A 22,332-nucleotide genomic window follows, 5' to 3' on the forward strand; every position below is an offset into this window, starting at 1 on the left:
TGTACTCGGCACTTACGGCCTTTGAGCAATGAGGAATCTTTTTTGTGCTAGTACCTTATGCGACATGGACCTCGGATTTTTTACGGTTTCATCCGAAGAAGTACCAGTCTCCACGCCGCACAGTGGATTCAAAACAGTAACGTAAGGAACATCTCCTTTCTCCGCGACTCTTGAGCAAACGCTCTTACCACTGCGCCACGTGGGCCACAATTGATACGTGTAGAATTTCTCCGATATATCAAAATGTTCAATCAAAAGCCACAAGTTTTCTTCTTATGTAGAAGATTTTGAATAAATTCTGCTTCATAAGAATATAAAAACAGGTCGGCTCATAAAGGAATAGAATTAGTGCCCATCGAAATTCACACAGATTTTTAGACGACCTGGTTTCCAAATACTACGCGTACATAGATATTTTCTATATGGAAGTATATCATTTTTTGATATCAATTTCAGAGTATTTCTGCGTAGAATCAGAATAGTACAAATCTCTTTTCTGCTTAAACTTTCAGTAAGGCGTGACATTCTCGTCGATACATAATTAGCGTCTCTCAAATAGTGACCTAGATTCTCATTGGTTGTTAATGTGTACTCTTCCCATCAACTTCACAGGGGTCCGTGATTTCGGGGGGGGGGGGGGGGGGCAAAGTCATTTTTCTTAATAAATATTTACTTTACAATGTACACGTAATAACTCCGCAAATTTCAGGGGGTCCGAACCCCATCTCGAACCCACTCTAGATCCGCACATTCCTGTAGTTTTAATAAGCATGTCCTCTATTCTTTCCTTAATGCCAGTGATCGTTGTCTGGAACACAAATGTGTGCATAATTATTCTCTTTCTCTGCCCCCACCCCTCCCCTGTTTTAAAACACCATTGCCTGTTTCATAATAAATGATAAAAAAGAGAGTTTTGTCTTTGGTGAATAAGCTTTAAAAATTAGATTTGGACAAGTGATGAATGAGTATCAGATAGATACATGGGCTGTGCGTCTAATTAGTATGTATTTCATTGACCACCGCATGTAGTTCTTAGGCGGGGAGGGTCATGAATAAATTACATTGTTATGTTATTTTTATTTAATGAGACATAAACTAGATGATAAAGAATACTGGTTCCTGTCTGATTTATATATGCTTGAAGTAAATAATTTGATACAAGATTTTCCGTTTTCCATTCCGCGTTTTAGCAACACCCACCAATATCAACTTATTTTGGCATATACTAGTAGTATCTATGAGTGAAATTGTAAATTTCATGGTCGCTGCCCCCCCCCCCCTCCCCCCGGGGGCTGTTTAGAAATAGTAAAACTAATCATCTAATTAAGAAAAGCAAACAACCTGTCGCTCGGTACATTTGATACCTTTTAGTCGAAGAACATTTTTAATTGACCAATACGAACTCGGGAATAATGTAGGACAGTTACATTTACCGCATTATTTTAACCTCCCAAGTTATCCTATTTCCCCATGCCTACTCCAATGACGACATCAAAACAAACAAATCCGAATAGCCATGTTGCTAATGTGGTTCCCTTATCGCCTCCATTCGAATTACCTTCCTTCTAGATCAACCCATTCATAGTATCAGTCCACTCAATGTGTCATACCATCGTACGATATAGGTCTTGAGGACAAAGATCGAGAAAACACTGTTCACATGTTGTTCTTTACATTTTGATTTATGAATGTTGTAACGTTCACAATGACAGCTATGAAGAAAGAATATTTACGATATTTAATTGTTCTGGTGTTCATAAAATGCACCTTTTCACAGGTAAGGGACTTTTGAAGATAACATGCATATATTTTCATTGAATATGTACTAGTATTTGTCAGATTACTTCTTACGTCTTCCTTAAAAGACACTTCAAAGAAATTTTTTTAGTAGACTTTAAAATTTTTTTGTTAATAGTTGTATTTAAATAAACTATTAACAATCAAATAAGGTCCATATTTATTAAATGAATAATTTTTACGCAGATTGGAAAGTGTCTCCAAATATTAATACTCAGATTCCATCTGAAAACATGAGAATTAAATGTTGCAGACAATTATCAAATACATTCCTTAGTGAGCCAGGAAAAAAAATGTTTGTAGCAACAAGGTTTTCATACCACACTGTCAATGGCAGGTTTAAATTTGATTAGTAATTTTTAACTGAAGAAAAATGAAAATATGGAATTACAGCAACTATATTCAGAAGAAATTTTAGTGTTTTCTTTAAAGGAGATTTTTCAAAACCCTTCTTAAAATCAAGAACTCTTCGAATAGTAAAAACTGCGAAGTAACATTTCCGGTGAAGAATAAGTATTTATCAGTTAATTCTGGAATTCGATAAGTTAGTACGTCTTAACCTTTAAAATGACCGAGTTAAAGGGAATGAAGGGTAAATGGTAGATAAAATCATTTCGAAATAAAATCAAAGTTAAGATAATTTATCTCACAAAAATGCCAGACTCTGAATGTTCTATTGGACTTGTATGAAAAATAGGTAATATTGCTTATAGGTTTTGTCTGCATTATAACTTCTCATTTATATGGTTTCAAATTAAAAAAAGGAAAACCAATCTGGCGATATACGTCACCTAAAATACACTAGATATAACCCTCTTATAGCAGACCATTGGTACATGTACTACTCCATTGTAACAAGAAAAACATTACTTTTCCATGTTCAATTCTCCTAAGCGAAGTCTACACAAAAAGAAATACAGTTGCTCTATTTTTAGAACTCTGGCAAATGTTCCATGTACGGGGAATGTCTGGACAGGCCCACAGGAAACTTGAATTGTAACTATGAAGGATCACCGAAAGTAATGAACGAATCGGAGGGACTGGACATTCTGCGGACATACTGTCCGAATCTGGTCACGAGTGAGTATCGTTATCACGGATGCTGGGGTTAGGAATTTTTTAAAATGCACCCACTTTCTTTTCATTTTAATTAGTCACTTGCTTAGAATACTGGTCAGGTCTCTGGATTATAATAGGCAGGTAATCTTCATCATCCTCTTCACAAATTATAATTAAAATAATAAGATAAAAAGAACAGGAAAGGGGAAAAAGACTTCTAGCTTTTGGGGGGATGGGGGCGTCTTTGTTGGCCTTCGGTTTTTTGAAGAAAACATGTATGAAGACAGATTAGTAAATTTTATAGGCGAAATTTAAATCCATATTTATCGACAGTCACTTGATGTTATGCTTTTTATATTTTATTTTTTGTGATAAGAAAGATATATAATGTCAGGTGTATGTTTATTTATTATATAACTTTTCGAATTACTTCTAAATTTTAGTGTACATATCATATAATATTGATAACTAAATACGATAAAATTATGCATTATAACATTAGTATCTGATAAAGTTTACTAATGCTGAGCATTTTTAAGGTTTGCGACAGCATTTAAATCTAAAGATTACTTTTTCCATGTGGGTTATTGATTAACTTGATTCAAACTTAAACAAGAAACAGGCTGCAATCAGTTCTCAAAAAAAAAAAAAAAAAAAAAAAAAAAAAAAAAAAAAATTAAGAAAAATATTTTATTCAATTTTTCACCTAAAATGTATCCAAATAATGAAAATTATTTGTACATCTTAAGTATAAAAACAAATATAAGCAGAAATTTCATAACATGAACGTACATTTAATATTAATATTATTAAAAAGAATAAAATATAAGAATGTTTTTAAAATTATGTACAAAGATTCAAATTTTCAACAGTAATTTTCTAGGAAAAATGTTTTCAGGTGATCAACCATTAACATGCTGCGATTTGGACCAGCTGAGATCATTCAAGAAGAACATGGGTGTTCCACAACAGCTGTTGCTCAGATGCCCGTCCTGTTACTACAACTTTCTATACCTCTTTTGCTATTTCACGTGTGATCCAAACCAAGCAGATTTTGTGAAAGTAAAGACAAAGATGCTCAATGTTTTTAATCCCAGCGATCCACGTGAAATAATAATGGAGGTGGATTACCATGTGAGTGAAGATTACGTATACGGAATGTACAATTCTTGTAAAGATGTTCAAATGCCAAGTACAAACGCAAAAGCTTTAGATATCATCTGTGGAAAGCCTGCCGCTGATTGTACTGTACAAAACTGGCTAGACTTCATGGGTTCTACTGCCAATGGACAAACACCATTCACCATCAACTATCATATACAGAACACATCAGCAGCTGATATTCGTCCAATGAACTACAGTACAACCCCCTGCTACAAGAAATATGGGAATATGTCAGCCTGTAGTTGTCAGGATTGCCAATCCACGTGTGCTCCCCTCCCTCCCCCTCCAAAGCCCAAAATACCGTGCACCATTGACGGAGTGGACTGTTGGTTCTTTGCATCACTTGTTACCTTTGTAGTGTTTTCTTTCTTCTTCATCTTTTTTGTCGTAATTTCTTTCTGTTACAATCGTGGCACTTCTGGCGAAAAGCAAATCAATAGAGACACTGATGTGTATATTGTTGATAAAAACAAAACAGAGAAGAAAGGGGTGTTCAAGGAAGAACCAAAAGGAAGTTGTTTTCAGAAATGGGGTTTGTGGATGGAAAGGACTTTGGAGAGGAATTTTCATCGCTGGGGAAGGTTTTGTGCTTTGAATCCTTTAAAGATAATTGTTGCTGGCATCATTTTGGGAGCTGTCTTTTCTGTTGGAATAGTGATGTTTGAAGTGACTACAAGTCCAGTAAAGCTTTGGTCTGCTGAAAAAAGCAGGGCCAGACTTGAAAAGAATTACTTCGACAACCATTTCGGGTGATGCATTTTTTTTATTTAAACAAGAAATTTAAAAATTGAAAATATCAATATAACATAGAAATATTTTAAAATTTATTTAGGTAGCATTTTTGAGAAGTAGTTTTTCTTTGTTAAAATTAGGATTAATTTATTTAATTTTTGAATTGCAGCCCATTTTATCGAACTCAGCAACTGATCATCACACGTCCAGAAAACGCCACAGGTGTCAGACATGAAGTCCCAGGAGTGCAATATGGTCTTTACCGGAATTACACTTCCATATTCAATAAAGCCTTTTTACACAAGGTTTGCTTTATATTTGAATGACTTTAGTGTACAGACGGAATTTCAAGTAAATTGAGAGAGAGAGAGAGATTTTATCTAATTATGTCGCAAAATATTAATTACAGGTTCTCGACCTTCAGCTAAGTATTCAAAATATACAAGCAGACTATGAAGGAAAGAAAGTGACACTTCAGGATATCTGCTTCCAGCCTTTGGCTCCTGATAATACTCATTGCACAATACAAAGTATACTGGAATATTGGCAGAACAACCATACAAAGTTAGATAAAATCAAATATGATGATTATACAGGGACATTTCTTGAAGGCGATTACTTAGACCATTTTTCAGATTGTGCAAGGTAAAGGGAATTTGAAAAAGACGTATACTATGCATGCATTTCACTTCTCATTATACGTATGCAGAAGCTTGAAGTTTTTGTGACACAAGACCCAAGCATTCCAGAAATAAACATCAAATGTTAAAAATCTTTGCAGCATGTCTTGCTCTACACTGAAATAATTTTGCAAAGTGGAGGCTTCATTAAATGAAAACGTAAAACCGGATGTAATGGTATAATTTCTTGTTAAAATCTCACTTGTATACATTAACTATCATTCAGAGCACCAGCGTCTGTGTCAGATCAGCATCATCTCGACCTGTCATGTTTAGGAGCAAGTGGTCAGCCAATCTTTCCATGGATATCTCTTGGTGGTTTCACAGGTAATTGCTTGTTGACAATATAAAATGAAAAACAAGAAAACAAAGGAACAAATATCATTACCTTCACTGGTGAATTCTTCATCTATCAAGCACGTTCTCCTACTAGGATAGTTTTGAAAGACTTCACGAAACCAACTTCTTTTCTAACTTACCTCTACATTGTTCCAACAGGTGAGAATTATAATGAGTCCACAGCTATGGTCATCACATTTGTTGTTAACAACCACGTCGACGAAGCACAGAATGAAAAAGCTAAGGCCTGGGAGAAAGAATTTCTAAATTTCATGAAGAACTTCTCCGATCCTGATATGATCATTGCTTATTCAGCCGAGGTAGGGTTAATAATAAATCTCGATGCCCTCATTTCATACAAAATCCTTTGATCTGATATTCTTAATTGTTCTATCCACTTATCGAGGCTGAGACTGTTTTGCTTCAAAAGTCTGCTTTTTTATCTTTATGCAGTGTTTTTGCAGTATGAAATCAATGCTCTTTTAAATTCTCTCTATATGAATATATATATAAGCCATTCTTTCTTTTTCGTAGCGTTCCATTGAAGATGAAATTCAGCGTGAGAGTGCCTCAGACGTTTGGACGATAGTTATTAGTTACATAGTTATGTTTGGGTACATCAGTATTACACTGGGAAATTTTGGACAATGCTCAAGATGTTTTGTAAGTTTCCCTCTCCTTAAGCATCGTTGTTTATTGATTAATGTAAGCACAATATTTTCTGTTAATAGAACTGAACAACTAAAAACTGGAATCTACTCATACAAGTATATATCTGAAGCATAATGTCATTCAACATTAATTCAACATTACACTGGTATGCACACATATTTCCAGTATTTACATCACTTTTTCCACAATACTTGAGTATTCTACAATTTTTTACGTACTATTTCAGAAATGTATCTTATCAAATTTGGATTCTAAACCAGACGTCACTTTGTTTCTTATGTTCATACATTGTATTTATCTAGATCACCTCCAAAACAAGTCTGGGACTTTGTGGAGTTTGCATCGTCCTGCTATCTGTATCCTCGTCCTTGGGTCTCTTCAGCTACTGCGGGGTTGCTGCCACATTAATCATCATTGAAGTCGTTCCATTTCTGGTTTTAGCTGTCGGAGTCGACAACATCTTCATCCTTGTCCAAGCTTTCCAGGTCAAAATAGCTCTAGCTTGTTAATCTGTACTGTAGAACTATGCTTATGTTTAGTAAAAGTAAGCGCTCCGAGGTTCAGAAAGGTTTATATCACATTCGATAACCAGTTTTTAAACATACTGTTTCTTCTACAGAGAGATGAAGCTCTTACTGGTGAGGAGCTTGAAGACAGAATCGGAAGGGTCCTAGGCAAAGTTGGACCAAGTATGCTCCTGGCTAGCTGTGCTGAATCACTTGCTTTCTTCTTGGGTGGGTATTTTTCCAGATAATAATCACAAAAACACTTAAAAGCAAAACCCTTCTGACACAGCTGTAAAGACACTGAAATTTATCAAATTATGATCGATTCCATCTTTCTCTACAGGTGCCCTGACGGATATGCCAGCAGTACGAGTATTCTCCCTTTATTCAGCCATGGCGGTTTTATTAGATTTCCTGTTTCAAATAACTGTTTTTGTTGCAATTATGACGTTGGATGCCAAAAGAGAAGAAGTAAGTAAATTGATTTTATGTTACTGCATAAGGCCATTTTATTTTAATTTTCCCTGACAATTTCATCTATAAAAAATATCTTCCATATTTATTTATCAATTTTAGAGCAATAGGCTGGATATTTGCTGTTGTGTACAACTGGATAAAACAAAGAAAGAAAGAAACTCCGAGGGAATTCTTTTTAAAATTTTTAAGAACTTTTATTCGAAGGCTTTACTTTCCAAAGTTGTTCGACCAATTGTGGTAAGTTTACATGCATCATTTGTTTTCTTAAATGCTTTCAAAAACTTTTACTGTCAGTGAAGAAAGATAAAAACACTCACTATTTCTTTTCAGATGATCTTGTTTGTTGGATATTTCTGCTTCAGTGTTTCTCAGATTCATAAAATAGAGATTGGGCTTGATCAAAAGCTATCCATGCCAGATGTAAGTATTAATAAGAGATCTATATGCTGTTAGCATACTTAAATTCTGAATATCTGAGAAGGAATAACAATCTGTGTAGTAAAACAATGTTCAAATCATATCTCTTTCTTTCATTTTTTGAAAATATTGTAAGTCAAGATTGAAATCGAATATATAAACCTGATGCTCTTTTGTATATGTGTTTTCTGTGAAACAGGACTCGTATGTTCTGAACTATTTCGGGAACCTGAGTGAGTACTTGCACGTGGGGGCCCCAGTGTACTTCGTCGTGGAAGACGGTGTTGATTACACAACAAAGGATGGTCAAAACTTAGTATGTGGGGGGACAGGGTGTCCTGAGGATTCCGTAGTGGGTCAGATTAGCACAGCTGCAAAACAAGCAAATTAGTAAGTAAAAATTTACTTTTAAAATCAAAATCAGTGCATTTTTCCTCTTGTAGAACGCATTATACTTATTTCACAACACAGAGTAGTAAAATTGACGAACGAAATTTTATCTAGAAAACATTCATGATACATAATTTTGTTCTGTTAAAAGGTAAAGTAAATATGTTTTTTTTTAGGAAATATAAAGATAACGAACAGTAATCAAGCTCAAAAGTCTTTTTTGAAACAATGCAAATTTAAAGCAGAGCAAACACGGACCTCTAAAAAGAGATGGGTAAGATGCCATAGAGGAGTAAGCATCCCCTGTCGACTGGTCACACCCGCCGTGTGCTCCTTGTCATGATCGGGCAAACGGAAAAATCCGTAAAATCAGTAGTGACCTAAAACATGAAAAACGTCAGTCAACGTATCTATATATAAACATATTAAAAAAAATTCTTTGAATTTAGTACTTATATTGCCCATCCCACATCGGCTTGGATAGACGACTACTTTGATTGGTTAAGACCTGGTGGTGATCCCCCATGTTGTCGGATCTATAACCACACTGGAGAGTTCTGTGCAGCCACAGGTAATTTTCACCAAAAACTGGAATCTATGATTCCATATTCTACTTAATGCAACTGAGTTAACATGCATGTAACAAAATAAAATCAACAAATCTCTGATTTCTTTCAGTGGATAATACGAGTTGTCTAACTTGTCCAGTTCAAAAATCTGCTGATGGCCGGCCTGTTTCTCAAGACTTTATGAAATTTTTACCTTGGTATTTAGAAGACAACCCTGGAATAAAATGTGCAAAGGGGTAAGTTTTGAAATGATTTTATCGTGATATTCCAAAGACGCTTCCATTTACTTATATATATTTATGGAAAGTTTCTTTACTTTGTATCATGATATAATGATTTTTGAAACCTATTTTTAATTAGAGGCCATGCTGCATATGGAAGTGCGGTGAATCTGAAAAATAACAAAAAAGCTGTTGGAGGTGAATTTTTTTTATATACTATATAACATGTAGTATTACTGCGCGTACGTAAATTTTGTTCATACTTTTTGAATTTTTGAGTAACTATATCATAATTCTGTTTTACCCCTTAGCCACTTATTTCATGACGTATCACTCCATAATGAAAGAAAGCAAGGACTATATCACGGGATTGTTGGAAGCTAGGAAAGTAGCAGACAATATGACAACAATGTTAAAAATAAAAACGGGGGGAAATTCAACTAAAGTCTTCCCATACAGGTATAAAGAAGTATATCTTAAAATTAAGTAAAATCTATCATTCAGCATAATTTTCTTTAAATTATTACCGGTATTCTTTTTTAAGATTATTTTTCTTATATATTTTTTAGCGTATTCTACGTCTTTTACGAGCAATACTTGACCATTGTTGAGGATACAGTACAAAACTTATGTATATGTGTTGCCGCCATTTTTGTTGTGACCTTTATATTACTTGGATTTGACATCATTTCCGCTTTGATGGTGGTAATGACTATAGCTATGATAGTGATTGACATTTTAGGATTCATGTCCTTGTGGAACATCTCAATTAATGCCGTTTCATTGGTCAACCTTGTTATGGTAAGATTATTCTAAAATTATGGTCAGGATTTCAGTCCAGTTGTGGCATAATATCCAGATGTATAGATGCTATTAAATTAAATAAAATACTCTGCTACCTTTACATGAATAAAAACTTCATGAAAGAATATGTATCTTTATATTGTTCTAAACTATCGTTTACATGTGGGATTTTGATTTTGAAAGTTTTCTCACTGGATTTAAAAAACTTTATTTTAATTTCAGGCTGTAGGAATATCGGTTGAATTTTGTGCACACATTACAAGGGCGTTTGCCGTCAGCAACCATCGAGATAAAGTCGAAAGAGCAAAAGATGCAGTAGCTCACATGGGCAGTTCTGTAAGTTTGCTCTCATTCTTTTTCTTTCTTTTTTCTTTTTTTTTTTTTTTTTACTTTTTCTACATTTTTTTTAATCAACAAAAAATATTAATACTTTTCATGGGATATATTTTACTTGCTTATTTTGTAGGTGTTAAGCGGTATTACCCTGACAAAATTGGGTGGAATAATTGTTCTAGCCTTCGCAAAATCGCAGCTTTTCCAGGTGTTCTATTTCAGAATGTACTTAGCAATAGTTGTATATGGTGCAACTCACGGATTAATATTTTTACCTGTCTTGTTAAGCTACATTGGTATGTACATGTTATTTTATCTTTGGTGCATAAAAAATGAAAGATTAAGTTTAAAAATAGTGATATTTCTGTTTGGTTGGGTAAAGATTTTCTTAAATTTAAAGTTTCATTTAGCATAATTTTGCTTAAAGATAAAATTTGTATTGGTTATGTAAGATGCATGAATAAAAAATGTATTCAAATTAACTTTATATATATATATATATATATATATATATATATATATATATATATATATATATATATATATATATATATATATATATATATATATATATATATATATATATATATATTTTTCATATCCGTCTCTGATTCATGTAATAATTTACATAAATTTTTGTGTTTTAGGTCCTCCAGTGAACAAAGCCAAATTAAATAATAAAGAACCATTTGAAGAAAATTTACGTGCAAACGGACACACAAATCATGCTTATAATGATGACTTTATAAAGACGACAAGTTTAAAGATATTAGAAAATTCACATTTATGAACACGTATTATATTGTTATATCTTTAATTTATTTCAGTTTTTCATGTCGATTATGTTCATGTGAAGCGGAAAAGTCAAAAACTTTTATAGGAACAAAATATTGCGAACAACGAATTGATATTGACAGTTAGTCCTTGATGTTTTTGTAAATATGAACGAATGAAGGGAGTTTTCTTGTGGCTTAAAATGAATTCCACCTTAATTCTGATTGTTTAACTCGAAAATGGTGAATATCTGCCATCCATCGTATATACATATGTGTAAGTAGAATGTGTGCTCGTTCAAAATGTAATTGATATGTATTAGTTGAAAGGCTGCTTACATATATTAACTTAATACGGAAATCAGGTGCATAAGAAAGATTTTCAGAGTCGTGTCTGGAAGCATTCTTTTTTAAATGTCAATTGTGAAGAATCCAATCGTAATTGTATTGTAAATTCATTGGTTGATATAAAAAAGCAAGTATATTGAGTTGCTTTTGAATTGATATGAAGAGTTTACATTTGACGTTATTTCAATGATCTATGCATAATAGATGGTGCCTGTGGATGTTATAGATGAAAATTAAGTTTGTAAGTAATGTTTTGCTCTTGTGATATAAAAGTCTTAAGTTTTGCTTTGTCGGGTTTGTCAGTTTATTTATAGCACGAGAAGCTTGTGTGGATGAAGGCGTTTTATATAGTGTTACCTCATAACAAAATAATCAACATTCTGTATAAATAACTAGTTGTAAATATGGACTTTTGTTTTTGTTTGACTTTTTTTTTGTTTTGTTGCGATATCATTATACGTGTTTTTTAACGTCTGATATTTGAATGCTTGTGATGCAGACAACTGAGTTTTTCTTGTCTAAAGCTTGTGATGTTTTTTTTTTAATTTAAATATGTTTTTACATGATTCACTTCACAACAGATGCTATTAAATTGATGCTTTATTAAGCATTTAACGAGAATATTATTGTGTTTATTTTGTCTGTTTTAATCTTTAAATTACAGTTTTATAATTATTTACTTAAGTATCAAAATACATTACAAAACATTGATTTCCTACTAGATTACTCACTGACGGATACAACTTAGAATAATTTATTTTACCAGAATAAACCAAAGTGGGATAAATATCAAGAAGGCAATGCTTGCAAGTGAACACTCTACGCTAAAAAATTATACATTCTTTTCATTCCAAAATACAATCATCAAATATGAAATTTCAGAAAACAACACAGATGTCCTTTTTGACATATTTCATTTTTTCAAATATGCAATATGACTATTTAAGATTTTATTTGATAAAATGAAATATGTCAGAAAGGACACCAAGTTTAAAAGGGAAATTACAGGCTTCTAAACGAAGAAACTACATGTAATTTGCAATCTACAAAGAAGAAGGTACGGTTTGGGCTTTATTGTGCCCTAAAAATTTTAATGTTTTCAAAAAGTTATGATATTAGCTTATATATGAGTTGAGTATATGAATGTGATATATCATAAAAGAATATGGAATGAAGTAGGGCCATTCTGGAAATATGACATCATTAATTTGGTACATTTCTAAGCTCAAAATGACTTTTTTCAGATTTGTAGTGAAACCATACTTTGTTCTTAGGGAAAAACCCCAGTATTTCCTTAAATAAACACAATCAGTTCAGTTATAATTAATCATCTGCTCTTCCTATGATTAAAACTCGTCACAAGCGGATAGCATTGAGAACATAAGTCTGCTTTAGGACATATTGATATCCTTATATTTATTAAGGCGATATACTAGGCACTGGTAAACGAAAATACTGGTAGGAAAAAAAAAGTTTTGCATATAATAATACATTTTCAAAACACAAAAGGATGCATGTATTAATTTATAACATTACAAAAATTCCAAATTAAAGAGTATATTTTTCTGCAATATGTAAAATTGGAAGTTTAGTTAAAAACATAAAAGCATGATTATAAAAGCTTTCTAACATTCTTTTTCTTAATTTTTGAAATCGAATTGCGAATCCCAGGCCCGTAAGATGGATGTTTATTTTTGCCAATATGTACCATATAATAGAAAACCAATTTTCAGTTGTGTCCCCTCAAATATTAACGTTTTATTACCCCCATTTTACTTGCTTGTCAAAGAATTTCTGTCCCCCCCCCTTCCCCGATAATTGCTTCCTAAAAATTCACTCAGTTTCACATAATTATGCAATAAAAAAGTGAAGATAACAAACAGTGATCAATATAAAAAAAAAACTCTGTGAACAGGGCATAAAACAAGGACACCCGGAAATTCCAGAGGTGGGATCAGGTGCCTTCGAAGAGTAAGTGTCACCTGTCAACCGGTGAACCCGTCGTGAGCCCTATTTATTGATTGTAAGCCTGGACTTTAATCTATCAAGGAGAATGGTTGTATAAAGTGTTGAAAAGTCGTACGTTTTAATGCTATTGATTTTGTTAAAATTTTGTGATTTCAAATTTTCTAAAAGTTCCTTGGAGTTTTTAAGTATCCACGTCTGATTTACACCACTTCTCGGATATACTGTTGTACAGTACTTCTGAAGTTTCTACTTAACTGCTGTAAGTAGCTTAGTGAGGAGTAAAGAAAGAGGCTTGGTAGAATATTTACAGGAACCCGTATATGTATCTTTGTTTGTCAGAATTTTTATGGAGTTTAGGAATCCAGTATAGGTATGATAATTCAAATTTATTTTGATTGTTGGGAATATCAAAAATATTTAAAACAGACTTATGGTTTTGAAGAATTTCCTCCTTAGAAAGGGAGCTATGGGTATGAGTTGAATTACCACTTGCAGAATTAAACCCTAGTTCCTCTAAAATACAATTAAAATAATGAGCCTTACAATCAATGTTGTTATTTGCTTCGTCAGCAGGGACCAGTACATACTGATCGAGTAATCCATCTAATTCTTGTTTCAGTATCCTTTTCATATCAACTTCAGAGTACATGTTTTATTATCAACTTCAGAGAATCAGAGTGATTTTTAACAAAGTAATTTTGGTGACCAATCACAAGATATGAAAATTTCCGAGTTCCGTTGTTATTAAAGAAGCAGTTGTCTATGATATCAAAAAGCCTAGTTTTAAATTTCACGCAAGGAATGGCTGTATAAATTGTGGAAAAATTGTATGTTTTATTGTTATTGACTTTTAAAATTTTTGTGATTTTAAATTCCCTAAAATTTCTTTGTAGTTTTTGAGAATCCAGATCTGATTTACACCACTTAAGAACGTCTGAAGTTTCTCCTTTACGGCAGTTAATATTTTTGTGATGATTAAAGATGGAGACTTGGTAGAGCATTTACTGGACCCTACAATGTATCTTTGTTTGTAAGGAATTTTATGAAGCTTAGGAATCCAAAATCGGTAGGGTAGATCGAATTCACCTTAGTCGACTGGAATGTTAAAAGTATTATAAAGACTGAACTGTGATTTTGAAGAATTTTATCCTTAGAAATTGAACTGTGAGTATAAGATGGATTTCCAGATATATAATTTAAATCAAGTTCTTCCAAAATACTGTTATGATAATGGAACTTATAAACAAATATGATAACGCAAGTGTCACCAAAGTTAATATCAATTGTGATATTATAAAGTTATAAAATATAAAGTTAATATCAATTGTGATATTAACTGGAGCATAAAGAAAAGAATGAAGAACCAGTCTAGCTTTGTGCCAATACATTATACATCAAGGCATATTTATATATATATATATATATATATATATATATATATATATATATATATATATATATATATATATATATATATATATATATATATATTAATATGTTGTTGATCAACTAATAAGCCGTCATGTTTCTTTGTGATATCTCTGTAGTGTACCAACCTGAAATGAAAGGACATTCTTGCTTTCAGTGTGATGTGACATTTATATTTATTGCATTTAAACATAATTTCTAACACTATTTTATTGCAGTCTTAAAAGCACTTGTATTGCACTCAGAAAACAAACAAGCAAACCGGATACGAAACTTGGGTTAAATTTATATTCTTTTAACTTTTAAAAAACATCAGTTTAATTATTAACCCTTCTTCAGTCGAACAGCAATTTCAAGATATTTCAGAAACTTCTAATACATGTACCAGCTGTATATAACAAAAGCCAAAACCTTAAAAAATGATCATACGGTATAAAATCTGAGCATATGACTTCGTTCAAACTGTTTCCTTTTGTAAGAAGCTTGAAAGTGAGAACATGATATATAAGAGTGCGGACATTGATTTTGTTTTTATGAATATCACATCCCATTCCCAGTGTACCTGAATGTTATCTTCTTTGGAATGAACATATCATTAGGTTTCTCTATATTTTATTCTATCTTATGCCAGTGAAATATTTTATAAAATTGAGTTTTTTACTTGAAAGCTCTTGCTGAGAAAAACTTGTTCAGCGCTAAAATAAGTGAAGAATTCACCAGAGGTATGATCCGGCTACAAATGCAAAGTGACTGAGAAATGCTTATATGGGATGTTGAGCGGGGGAGGTCTAGAGTATGACCCAATTCCTGACACCTCTCAAGGAAGCGATTTCCAACGTCGTTACGGGAAATGGAGCGCGTATCATAATGTACCAACTGCCTGAAGACTCTTATTTTTTATTCTGAGCACTGCTTATGAAAAAAATTTCCAATAAGTGTTGGTAATTATAAATTTCAAAAATCTCAAGGTCGTAGAAACAATATATACATGAATTGCACTAAAACTGAGAAACATATATGGTGCTAGAAAATGGTCAAAACACATTGTGGTCAAGAAAGAAAATCCTGTTCGAGTTTTTATAAATGCAGTGATATCTACGAACTAAATATACACCTGTGTAGATCCTGAAAGCTTTTCATCATATTCACAAAATAAATTTCTTTTAAAATGCCCCTTGCCAAAACTTTACGTTTTGTTATCCAAATACAGCAAAAAATTGTTTTATTACCTCCCATTTTTGAAAGCTCCAGAGTGGTTTATTGCTTAAAATTATTCATATCTTAAACACTTATCTGTTTCAATAACGCATTTTCAAAGAGAACGTAATAAAACCAAAAACGGGTTTTGATGGAAAAATGTAGAGAAACCACCTTCGTTCTTTTGGCTTCCAAATAAAAGAGCCTCCCATGAATAAGAACCATCCGATTTGTAATTTTTTTTCACATGTGGAAAGGTGTTAAGATATCCGCCTGAAATCATGAATTACCTAACAAGTTGTGTTACACTTGGTGTTGTTTTCCTTTACTTACAGTTCCTTGGTAGGTATACCTCAGTTCTGGATTTCTGTACATAAGTTCGTAACGTAACTCTCTAAAGATTTTGTTTGATTTTTAGGAGTTTCTTCACAGACCTGTTCTGATTCTACAACAGCTGTTGGAAGATGCCAAACCAACTTCACGACCTCAGTAAGTACAGGCTCCTCCAAAGATAACGTATGCAGGTAAATGTGTTAGATGTTCATATGTATATCATAAAAAATTAACAGGAATCAAGTATCATAAAAAGATAAACAGGAATGTTTTCCATAATGTTTTCCATAAAAACTGTTGAGTTGATAAAAGCAAATATTTTAAAAGGTACATTGAAAACATATTTAATCTAAAATTTTCATATTAGAGTTTACATTGCAGTAGAATTAAAAACTACCGCATATTTCAGATGGTCTTATGTAGCATTTATTGGTAATATTTTATATATTTAATTCAAGTGCTTCAAAAATATTCCTGTCTTGTCTTGACCAAGTCATAAAAGACTGCAATTTGAGCGAGGGAAGCCAAATCATAGCAACCGCTAAACAAACTCTGGATCAGTATCCATGTGGAGGTTTGTAAAAGTTTTTTTTTTATAAACGTTTGGTTAAACCAACACATGCATATGAGGGTCAGAAAAAAATATTTGTAAAATAAAATGCCTCACTTATCAATGAAAAATCATCAAATAAATTACATCGATCAGTCATTTAATTAAGTTTTGGTTTCCGAAGAGTTTTTTCATGCAAATGTAGGTAACAAAAAGGGGGAATAAAATTGTACCATATCCAATATCAAAACTACTGCAAACGAAGAAAAAAAAAGAATCGACAAAAATAGTTTTTAAAAACACCTTTAAACTCTTTAATTAAAAAAATGCTAAAATTGTTAATATTTTTTTTGGTTTGCTTGTTTTGTTTTTGTTTTAAAAATTTCTTTTGTATTTTTCTTGATTCGATTTTAGAATTAAATAGTTTTTTAAATTAAAAAAAATACATAGAAAAACATAACAACAAACAAATATCCCAAAAATCTTTCAATCACATGTTTAACTTCAGGAGAACAATTTATAACAGTCAAATATTTTGATAAATTCACGAAAGCAGATTTAATTCCATCTTTCTACTGTACTGAATATCTAGCAACATTTTCATTTTGCAAAATCTCTAGCATTGTAGAGATAATTTGCCAAAGTTTTAGCATTTTAGGGATAATTTGCTATATTATCAGCTTTCTATATCCTCTCTCTCTCTCTCTTTTGAGCGTATTGTTATTATGAATGTATACCATGCATCATGATACTACATAAAATCATATATTTGCAGACAGTGGTACGGTAATCGGCAGTTTTCCACTACTGATATTTGGAATTATCATGTACATATTCCTACTGTACAGAATTTTGAATAAAATACCATCACCACTATCTAATATGCAAAAATGATATTTTAGCACGTGCATTAAATTAACCATTTGATATGTTGGTGAATAAATAGTAAAGCAACATATGCTAGAGAGAGTATTGGCATCAAATAACCATTTTTATGAGTTATCTTTTGAATATCAATTACCCTGTACACATGTACTGTGTTGATGAGTTCCAAATAATAGAGAACTTTACCGCAGGATTAAAGAAAGGATACATGTAAATACTTTATCTCAAATAAAATCTAAAAAGTGAAATCATCAGAACTAATTCGAATAAAACATGATTGTAATCATTTTGGTGCTGAACAGTATCTTGGTGTTAATGGAACGTCTGGCAAGAATTCAAGTCTTTAAAAACACGGAAAGTGAATGCTGAATGTATGATTTTAAAGTTTGATAGTAACAAAACATGATTGTTTTGTTGCAAATTGAGTTTTTTGTCAATGATGAAACAAAATTAACTCTTTTACGTGTTATGCCAACGAAAGTTATATTATTCCGTCTTGTTAGTCTGTTTTGCTCGTCTATACACAAACTAGAATATGTTTGTTCTGTTGTTGATTTATCCCTGCTACACTATGAGAAAGAGAATGAAAAGTCTTACTCACCAGGAAAAAAAACTTGTCGAACTTGTTCTGTTTCAATCATTATCAAAATTTATTGTCATTTTCTTAGCTTCTCGGGTACGACGATAAGTTGAAATGGATGCAATATGAATAAAATTGAAATTCTGATTTGAGTCAAACCATTGATTAATGACAAGAGTTGGGTCGCAATTTTAATTCTTTCCTATTTCAATAATAAAAAAAGGTTCATTATCCCTCTACTCATTTATATAAAAATTTTTCCTTTAGTTAATGCTTATGTTTATCCAAGAAAAATTTAATTTATTATTAAAATGCACACACTTACAACATACCTTGCGGGGCAAAATTTGACATAAATGGCCTATTAACTTGACAGTTTTATAAAGGAATAATAGTAATTAGTAATAGTAATAGTAAACATACAAACATACAAACAAACAAACAAACAACAAAACTTTATGATAAACATGATGACTTCAGTTTTTCTATCAGCAACTTCCCTTATTTATGTAGCAATAAAATATTATTATCACCCGCATGTGGAGTTTATGTTTCCCAGTTGATTCGATACGCAAGAGCATGGTCTACCTACGAACAATTTCTAAAACGAGGCAAGCTATTGTAAAATTTATGAAATAAAGAAATGAGATTGATTGATTGATTGTATGTTGTCTAACGTCCCTCTCGAGAATTTTTCACTCATATGGAGACGCCACCACTTGCCGGTGGAGAGCTGCAAATTTTGTCCTATACTCGGCACTTACGGCCATTGAGCAGTGAGGGATCATTTTCGTGCCAGCACCTACTGCCACACGGAACCTCGATTTATATATACGGTCTCATCGGAAGGACCGGTCTTCACGTCCCACAGTGGGATTCGAACCCGCGACGTAAGGATCAACTCCTTACATCGCGACTCTAGAGCAGACGCTCTAACCACTGCGCCACGCGGGCGACTAAAGAAATGAGAACTCTCATTTAAAATCAACATTAATCAAGTTCTATTGGTGACACAATGACTTTGTTAACAAATAACAATCTATAGTTAAGTCAAGTGCTGACTGACATTTTTCATACTTATTCTTTGGCCATTATTTACAAGCTGAATTGTCTACGGACTTTTCCGTTTTTCCCGATCATGACAAGGAGCATATAGCGGGTGTGACTGGTCGACAGGGAATCTTACTCCTCCATGACACCTGATCCTACCTCTGGTGTTTTTAGAGGTTCGTGTTTGCTCTGCTACCAATCTGTACTGTTTCAATAGTCTTTGGAGCTTGATTACTGTTCGTTATCCTTATATTTCACCTATTGTGTTTTCAGCACGCAATAAAATCGCAAAATAGATAGTCACAGTGGCTATAAGTTAAGGTCATACGCAAGGTTCATGTTGAAATACTTTACAATGTACTTTCCTACTGATAATTTTCCGAGATTATCTTAATTGAAAATCATAATACTATCAGATGTTCTTAAGCAAAAAAATCAGTATACATTACAAGGAGTTTTGAACAGATATCAAAATATGAAAATCCTCGTTTTTTAAAGAAAAATGAAAAAAAAAGTTTTAGCGGGTATATACAATGTATATATCCACAAAATTTTACTTAGAAGAGGTGTACAGTATTACAAGTCATCATTTCATCATTAAATCCTACAAGGTCTTATATTTATTAGAACTTTATACGGTGAATAAAAAAAAAAATTTCAAAACTACTTTTGCGAAATAGCGTACAGCGGACGGCGGACTTCATACCTTTGAGAGCGGACCTTTAAGAGGGGCGGTTAAAAAAGAAAGAAAAAAATCAAAGACAAATTTTATCTTCAAATACTAGTGCATAGGCTTTTATATATATCATGTTTATATTCAGATATACATGTACAGGTGCGATATGTATCTATAAATTTTAATTCCACTATATTGACAATTGTATTTAATTGGCACGAAAAGAAAGTACACTTTAAGTGTATGGAAAATAAATACACAGGTATATAAATAAATAATTAGAACACTTACATAAAGTTCAATACACATTAGTTAAGACCACAAGTTCTTTATTAAATACATGTATATAAAACATTTACAAAATATCTATGATATATATACATGGTTTTGTATGCATTAAAATCTCATAATCAACAACAACACTTGGCTTTTTTTTTTTTTAATAAATGTGTAATTTTCATTATGACCTACAAACAAGCCCTGCTACAATTTCAGCAATGACTGATAATTTTTGCCTGGGGTGACGCCAGACGCTACTTAATACTCTGTATGTTTTTAATTTACAAATCGAACGTTCAATTTCTGATCTATATGATGATAAAACCCTATTAAATTTTCTAAATTTTCTCTGTTCTCTTACTGTTTTGTTAATAATTTGATGATGGGGAAAAAGGTGTCAATATTGGGTGTCCATTTGGATAAATTTTGTCTCCTAAAATTACACAGTCATCAGGGAAAGGTTGATCTTGACCAATTTTTTGTGTCATCAAAGAATACTGTTGAGCATCATTCAAGTGGCCAGGAAAACCACATTCTATGTGACGGATTCTTCCTGAATTATCTACGATAATTTGTGCATGTATGGCATGATACTTTCGATGACCCGAATAAAAAAATCTTTGAGGTTCAGTTTGAGGAATATAAATTCTAACCGACGTTCCATCTATTGCGCCCACTGCGGAAGATAATTTTGGCCACACATGCAACATACTTCTCCATTCTTCCATGCTTGGCCATTTTATGTTAGATTTAAGAACTGCGTGAAAAACATTTGTTAAAGCCTTTATTTCCTCTTTTACGGTAGAAACACTAATATCAAAATATTGCGACAAAAAATAATACGAAGGATAATTTCGAAGCCAAATAAGAAACAAAAGGATCCTGTTTCTTGGAGATAAACTATGCCCTGTTATAGTTTTGCCCATTTTATTTGATACATTATGAAGAAGAATGTTGAAGGTCTCAAAATCTTCACCAGTTATTTCAAAAAATCCATATTGATGACCGGAAAACAAATGAAAGACGTCTCTACCCTGCCAGATATTCAACTCCTCTGTACAAAACGGCGCCTCACATCTATTAAAGGGTATGGTGGGGGTTTTAAAATCACAAACAAAATAGTCACTATATGTCTGAAAAAGCTGAGAAGATCAGGCGGATCTGAGAGTAATGCAGGAAGAGCTGCTTTTAAAACATCTCTGGAATCTGCATCCATATTTCCTGCAAAGTCAAATGTATATCTCGATTCATCATTCATTCTAAATTCTATATGCATTGTGTAGTTCAAGCTCGTCGCATGGTTTTTCAAAAAAAAAAAAAGGGGGGGGGTAATTGACACCCCCTCATCAAAAGGTAATAAAAATTTAAAAGTAAAATTAAAAAAATAAAATAAATAAGTAAAATGGAAACAGGTAGTTTCATAAACCTAAAATCATCTCATGTGTGCTTGTATGTATGTTTGTGTGCGTGTTTGTTGAGGGGAGGGGGGGGGAGCAGAATCCACGCTCAGATTTTGTACATTCTTTTTGGTAAAATCAAAGGGAAAAAAATCTAAGAAAAAACGATAGTCATCTTATTCTGCAGGCCTTTTGTTATATAAAATCTCTCTCTCTCTCTCCCTTCTCTATCTCTCTATCTCTCTCTCTCTCTCTCTCTCTCTCTGATATAATGAATAGTATTTTAAACAAGCTTTTGTATTATTGAACTGTCTCAAACCGGTTTCATCAACTTCACATATCACGAGTTATTTTCTGCTTCCAAATCGTGTGGAAAATTTTATCTGATATTATGAACATGGATGAAAATGAATTGCCTGATATTCAAGAAGGTATGTCTTAAGTACATTTAAATCATGACTTTGATTTTTTATTTTGTCAGTTCATAACGTTACAATGATTTTCAAAATTGCTTTTTTTTCCACCTTTCAACAAATAATTAAACTATAAGAGCTTAATATCTCAAAAGTGAATTAAATTAACTGTCTCTGCTAAATTTTCAGAACTCTCAAATAAATTTAACAAGAAATAGTTATACTTACAAGCCTGTTGGAGTGTGTTTGATTAAATGTACCTGTTTACAATTTTACAAAGAGAGATAACTCTCTT

General features: G+C 32.5%; 2 protein-coding genes across 2 annotated transcripts; both read left to right on the forward strand.

Annotated features, from left to right (window-relative positions):
• The first annotated feature begins 1,609 nt into the window (after positions 1-1,609).
• LOC133196035 (NPC intracellular cholesterol transporter 1-like) lies at positions 1,610-10,950 on the forward strand. Its single transcript, XM_061331989.1, has 22 exons — positions 1,610-1,777; positions 2,733-2,877; positions 3,755-4,769; positions 4,922-5,057; positions 5,162-5,397; positions 5,659-5,759; positions 5,931-6,091; positions 6,306-6,434; positions 6,746-6,928; positions 7,063-7,177; positions 7,293-7,420; positions 7,526-7,663; positions 7,757-7,846; positions 8,043-8,233; positions 8,683-8,804; positions 8,912-9,038; positions 9,163-9,221; positions 9,335-9,482; positions 9,593-9,824; positions 10,050-10,163; positions 10,294-10,456; positions 10,808-10,950. Exons 1-22 carry the CDS (start codon positions 1,685-1,687, stop codon positions 10,948-10,950), a joined length of 3,969 nt encoding a protein of 1,322 aa, XP_061187973.1. The 5' UTR covers positions 1,610-1,684.
• Positions 10,951-16,134: 5,184 nt separating this feature from the next.
• LOC133202733 (uncharacterized) lies at positions 16,135-18,027 on the forward strand. Its single transcript, XM_061338642.1, has 4 exons — positions 16,135-16,216; positions 16,293-16,398; positions 16,666-16,781; positions 17,533-18,027. Exons 1-4 carry the CDS (start codon positions 16,156-16,158, stop codon positions 17,649-17,651), a joined length of 402 nt encoding a protein of 133 aa, XP_061194626.1. The 5' UTR covers positions 16,135-16,155; the 3' UTR covers positions 17,652-18,027.
• Positions 18,028-22,332: the final 4,305 nt, after the last annotated feature.

The sequence above is a fragment of the Saccostrea echinata genome, unplaced genomic scaffold (genome assembly GCF_033153115.1).
Source record: "Saccostrea echinata isolate AGI-Se365-2 ecotype Australia unplaced genomic scaffold, CSIRO_AGI_Sech_v1 ptg000001l, whole genome shotgun sequence".
Taxonomy (NCBI): Eukaryota; Metazoa; Mollusca; class Bivalvia; order Ostreida; family Ostreidae; genus Saccostrea; species Saccostrea echinata.

Bases quoted from the DNA above. Each gene is read 5' to 3' on its own strand.
- LOC133196035 (XM_061331989.1), top strand. From the start codon at position 1,685: ATGAATGTTGTAACGTTCACAATGACAGCTATGAAGAAAGAATATTTA. The intron at 8,234-8,682 runs GTAAGTAAAAAT...CTTTGAATTTAG, and splicing joins GCTGCAAAACAAGCAAATTA to TACTTATATTGCCCATCCCA. The intron at 10,457-10,807 runs GTATGTACATGT...TTTGTGTTTTAG, and splicing joins TGTCTTGTTAAGCTACATTG to GTCCTCCAGTGAACAAAGCC.
- LOC133202733 (XM_061338642.1), top strand. From the start codon at position 16,156: ATGAATTACCTAACAAGTTGTGTTACACTTGGTGTTGTTTTCCTTTAC. The intron at 16,217-16,292 runs GTAGGTATACCT...TTTGATTTTTAG, and splicing joins CCTTTACTTACAGTTCCTTG to GAGTTTCTTCACAGACCTGT. The intron at 16,782-17,532 runs GTTTGTAAAAGT...ATATATTTGCAG, and splicing joins GGATCAGTATCCATGTGGAG to ACAGTGGTACGGTAATCGGC.